General features: G+C 44.8%; 1 protein-coding gene across 3 annotated transcripts in view; it reads right to left on the bottom strand.

Moving 5' to 3' along the window:
• LOC109312484 (prosaposin-like) overlaps positions 1 to 5240 on the bottom strand; it is a 39573-nt gene extending 34333 nt beyond the window's left edge. For 2 of the 3 annotated variants that reach the window (XM_019538537.1, XM_019538538.1), the window contains exon 1: positions 5098 to 5239. In XM_019538537.1, coding sequence (XP_019394082.1) covers positions 5098 to 5158 — 61 coding nt within the window. In that variant the 5' untranslated portion in view covers positions 5159 to 5239. Of the gene's footprint in view, positions 1 to 5097 lie in introns of all 3 variants that reach the window. The other variant, XM_019538539.1, reaches the window with a different exon arrangement.

Below are 5240 nucleotides of genomic sequence, written 5' to 3'. Positions count from 1 at the left end.
GGTGGGGAGAACAGGACTGCATATTGCACATAAGGAATCTGGAGGCAAGTCTCACTCTGAAATAGATGCTTCCTTTCTAGTTCTGAGGACTTATACTTCCAGCCCAGCTCCTACCAGCCCATAACCAATCCAAAAGGAAGATGTGAAGGTTCATAGAAATTCAGAGGCAAGTGTCCCAATCAGAAGCCTGCTCATCATCCCACCCTTAGTGCTGGGAAGGACAAATAGTCTTCCATAACACCTTTTTCCATGGTAAGCAACAGGATTTTATTCCCCTTCTTCCAGGCTGATAGAAGGAAAAACTTTCCTCACTTTGTTTCTGCTGCCTCATCCAGGACCCCTGGATTATTTACAGCAGCTCTAGTTCTTTATCCCTTTCTTAACCTCCTGGCTACTATGAGGGGGATCTCCATTACTCTCTCCCTATCAAGCACCTATTTATTGCGCCAAGGCAGGCACTGTTGCTAGTTACAGAAGAGGAAGATAGCACAGCATCAGTTGGGTGTGCCATGCTCATTACTCATTGCATTTATCATAGTTATCTCTGTTATAACCACCCTAATCACATGAAGAGACAACTGGCGATTACAGCACTGGCACCTCTTGCACACAAGGATGAATCCATCTTTTCATTACTACCACAATGGGAGCCTGCTGCTTAACTGGGTCCTCAGGTGCTGCCTCAGTACAGTTAAAGCTACCTTCTAATTTATACTTTGGATGGCATCACTGCAGCCACGAAGCCCATTAAAAACTCACCCTTCCAAAAAAAACTTTGGTTCTGCAGAAATTCATGGCTCAGGGCCAACATTCATTAAGAAAGATTTCCACCTGAGAGTGGATTCTTCCAGCCTTCTCTCTAGACTTCTGGCTTTATACTTAACTTGTAAAAGTCAGAAAAAAAATCACTAGCAAGTGCTGAGCCATTAGTCTAGACTCCTCTGAAGAAGATTATATTACTTCCACCTGCCCTCCCATAAATGATCCTTAGAGGAACTGTTAAGCTGGAAGGCAGTTCAATCCTTCCTGCCATGTGGTAGGACCTGTTCCATCACCCCAAGCCAGAACCAATAAATGGTGCCTCCAATAGCACAGATTTCAGTCTCTTAACAGTTTGTTCTCTTGCTCAGTTTAAGTCATCTTCCCTGGGACTTGATTTTCAGAGATGCCAAGCACCCTCAGCTCCCATTTATTTCCAGTTGATGACAGCTACTCAAAAACCAGGCTGGTAGTTCCTCACCTGTTAGGATAGGGACAAAAACTTGAGAACGCGCACAAACAAGACATGCTCACCATACCTGCAGTGAAGCTACACACACTCCCTCTTCAGTAATACCCCAAATGAGATGCTTCAAAAGCAGCCCCTGTTCTCCAGTGTTAGCCAACATGGAGAAGTTGGCCACATCAGCCACAGCAGAATAAAGCCAAATGTTAAAAGTACCCAATTTAAGGCTTTTCAAACTGCAGGCAGATAGACTTTCCTAGAACAAGCCCCTCCATCCTCTTCCTCAAATCAAGCATGCACTTAGAAGGTCTTACAAGTTTAACTGGGATGGGGGAAACCAGTATAGATATTCCCCTTCTTGCACAGAAATCTCTGATGGTATAGAGTCTACACAGACTGACAGCATCTATACTAAAGAGGTTGTACTGCTTTAACTATATTAACATTTTGTACAGTGTTTCAAAGCTGCTTCTTCATGCTGCATCATTCCTCATAGCGAGTCCACATCTACTGACTCTCTCAGAATAGCTATGCTGCTTTACACTGGCTGCATACCTGATTCTTGGAAAGAGACCCTAAGCATTCCAAGTAAAGAACTGAAGAGATTTGAGAAAAGGGACTTCTTCCATACAATGCAGAACATTGCCCTAACTAAGCACCCTTGAATGAAGGGTCTCTCTATACAAGGAAAGTAGCATTCAGTGAGGCAGGGAATGATTCTACAGCATACCACCTTCACCATGGAGGCAAGCCCCAAAGCATGCATAATGAAGCCTTTAAAAAAGATGACCCAACCCCTCCCCTCTCCCCCTCAAAAAGCCAATGCAATTTTACCAAATCAGTGGGAAATGTGTATGTTAATGACAACAACATAGGGCAGCAGTAACCAAACTCTGGATGATATAGAAGTTTAGCACAGCACAGACCTGGCTAAGTATTTATGCTCACAGCATTTTTGTACACCATAGGCAACTTGAGCAACACTGGCATTGCACCAACTCCTGAATTATTGCACTTTAAGAGCAGTTTCACTTAGTTCCTAATGCTGATCTTTTGTTGCTGGTATGGTATTTGACTGAATTATATGAAGCCCTGGGGAAAAGGATGCGTCTGTTCAGCTTGCAAAGCATGCTAGGCCTGTATGGTGCAACCTTGTGTAGGCGGTGGTATGGCTGAATTCCAGAATCTTCAATTAACCAGCTCACATCACACCCCAAAATGACTGACTGCATAAAGCTTCCTTCATACAACCCATCCCAAATCAGGCTACTTGAGGACTTGCTCACTGTTGTGTTAAAAGCATCCAAACACATAAGCCCAATAATAGGAGTAGGCAAAAGAAAGACTGCAGAAGTTTCAGATCACCCCATCCAACAACAGTAAGCCACACTCCCCCTTATAAGACCCAAGAATGAGGCATCTGAGACAGATCTCAGATATTTTGGAGTTCTCCTGAGGGACCTCTAGTACAGGGGTGTAAAATGCAGTCCGCCTGGCCATTCTATGCAGCCTGCAGGGCCCCTAAAAAACATTTAGAAAAATTAATATTAATCTGCCATGGGCTGCCTGTCACGCAGCCCTTGATGGCTTGCCAAAACCCAGTAAGCAGCCCTCTGCCCAAAATAATTGCTCACCCCTGCTCTAGTACTTTAAATGGATGACTTGTTGCTCAGTTCTATGAAGTTCTCCCCGGTGATCCCAAGAACCATTTTTGTTATCAGGTCCTAGATGTTGGGCCTGTAATGGGCAAATTATACTAAATACCTCAGCTGATGTGGGTAAATACCATGGGTTACTGGCACAACATGGAATAGGGGTTCTCAGGATCAGATGGACCCAAGTAGGCTCCTTGGGAATTTAACAACTCCAGCCTTTTGCCTTTGTACCACACTAAGCACACAGTATGCCCCCTTCTTCTGGCTATTTAATCTAGTTGCACCTTTGCTTGAATAGCCCTGCATGGGCACACTTGTTCCAAAATACAGGTTTTTCAGTTGAAGTTCATTTGCTTCCAAACTGGGTTAAAGATAGGCAGGTATACAGATGGCACAGGAAGTTGATGATGCAAGACCAGGAGGCAGGGTCTCTGCTTGGCAGCCTTCCATCAAAGCACATGACTACATATCAGTATAAGCTTTTTCTGTTTCCAGAGGAGCTGCCCCCTTCATCCTTAGTCATGGCAACACTTCGCAATCGTCCAGCTGCCACCAACCCCAAACCAAGAAGCCCCCGGGGGCTTCTGGGGGCATTTTTATGTCCAGGAACATATCACACATCACCCACTGAGCCAGATCAGCAAGTTGAGAAGCACTCTTTCCAAGGGCTGGCTTCTCCCACCTAGCTTTGTGGGAAGTCTAGGAGAGTTCTCAGGCCCTGGCCTTGCGATTCCTATTCCTCCATTCCCCGAATGAAGGGAAGTTCTCTCAACAACAATTGTCCTGCTGTGGTCAGAGAAGTGGGCACCTCAAATGATCCAACAGGCCAGACCAAGAAGATTGAAGTGCCAAAAGGACTCTTTCCCCATTTTGAACATTATGCTTATTCCTACATGCATTGCAACTGATTAATGGATTTGGGATTAAAGTTTTCCTTGAGGGAATTTGGCAGCAACATTGCTAATTTACCGCCTCCCTAGAAACAGTAATAGGAGTGGCATGTCAGGAACAGATAATCAGATGCCAGCATTTCCGAGGGTTACAGGCAACACAAGGGGTGTTGGTTGGTTGGTTTTGGTCTCCTCACCCAGTGGGGCGGGGGGGGGCGTGCGTGCATAGTGTGCATGTAAAAAGGATGCATGTGTAAAAAGAAAAAGGATGTTTGATATTCCAGCCTCCATGTGGCTGGATGTCCCCTCTTCAGCCTCACTCTCCCCACCAGAGAGGTCACCACTTCAAGGGAGTGGGGGATGTTGCTGTCAAAAGCCAGATTAACCCTTCCCTGGCCCTGTAGCTGTCAAGTTAATGGCTTTGCATCTTCACTTGGCACAGAAGTGTGGGAGCTATAGGGCCAGGGAAGGGTTAACTTAGCTGTTGGCAGCCAGATCTTTACTGCCAGTAACAAGGGAGGAGATGGGCTCAGGCTCCAGGGGACTTCTGGCTCCTGATCCATGTCACCAGAGCCTTAAACCCCACTTGGTTTCCTGGGGTGCCAGAATGGAAAACCTATCAGGTAAAACTTGTCATCAACTGAATGTCTATTGACTTAAATTACAGCATTAATTTTTAGTGCTACTTACCAGCAAACATCCAAAGCCAAAGTTTCGAGAACTTTCTCTAGCTGATGACATTCTTCATAAATCAGCAATATAGTAAACTCTACCCAAAAAGGCTACTATTTGGAGTTCAGAGACAGACAGTACACTACCCCACCACTGAATGCTGGCAGCATGACCACATCCAGCTTATTGGAAATATTCAGAACATTGTTGGTAGAAAAAGAACAGTTTATGGAACAATTGAAAAGCAGTTCAAAGGCAATTCTACCAACCCAGAGAAACCAACTGGAATAATACATACTAACCTCCCATGAACACCCCACCCTTGTGCTCAAGACAAAACCAGAGCATCTCTAGACTGCAAAGAAAGCTTGCTGTGAAAACCCCCATCCTCCCTGTTCTGTCCCAATTCCTTCCTACTCTGTCCAGTAAGCAAACTGCACCACTTACCAAGTACAGGGCTTGCTTCCTAGCCAGGAAGGGGAAGAAAAAAGGGAAAATGCAAACTATCACAAATAAAATTTTCAGATGTTAGAAAGGGGAAGAAAAATAAATAAAATCACAAGATGCATTTAAAACTCAAACAGGTGTCAATACTACAAATAAAAGAGTTTCTTCTCTGCTCTGTGAGAAAGGGAAAAAACCAGACTGACTTTACCTTGGTAGGAAGCCAGGAAGAGAGCAATTGGCAGAACCCAGCCCCTCAACATGTTCTTCATGTTGTTCCCACAGTAAAAGTCCTTCAGTAGCTAGAATAGGAGCCAAGTCTTCACTCCTCCTGCACCTCACACTGAGAAATCT

The sequence above is a fragment of the Crocodylus porosus genome, unplaced genomic scaffold, assembly GCF_001723895.1.
Source record: "Crocodylus porosus isolate Cpor-Errol unplaced genomic scaffold, CroPor_comp1, whole genome shotgun sequence".
Lineage (NCBI taxonomy): Eukaryota > Metazoa > Chordata > Crocodylia > Crocodylidae > Crocodylus > Crocodylus porosus.
The sequence above is the reverse complement of the archived record's forward strand: the minus strand, read 5'-3'. Positions and strand labels throughout refer to the sequence as shown.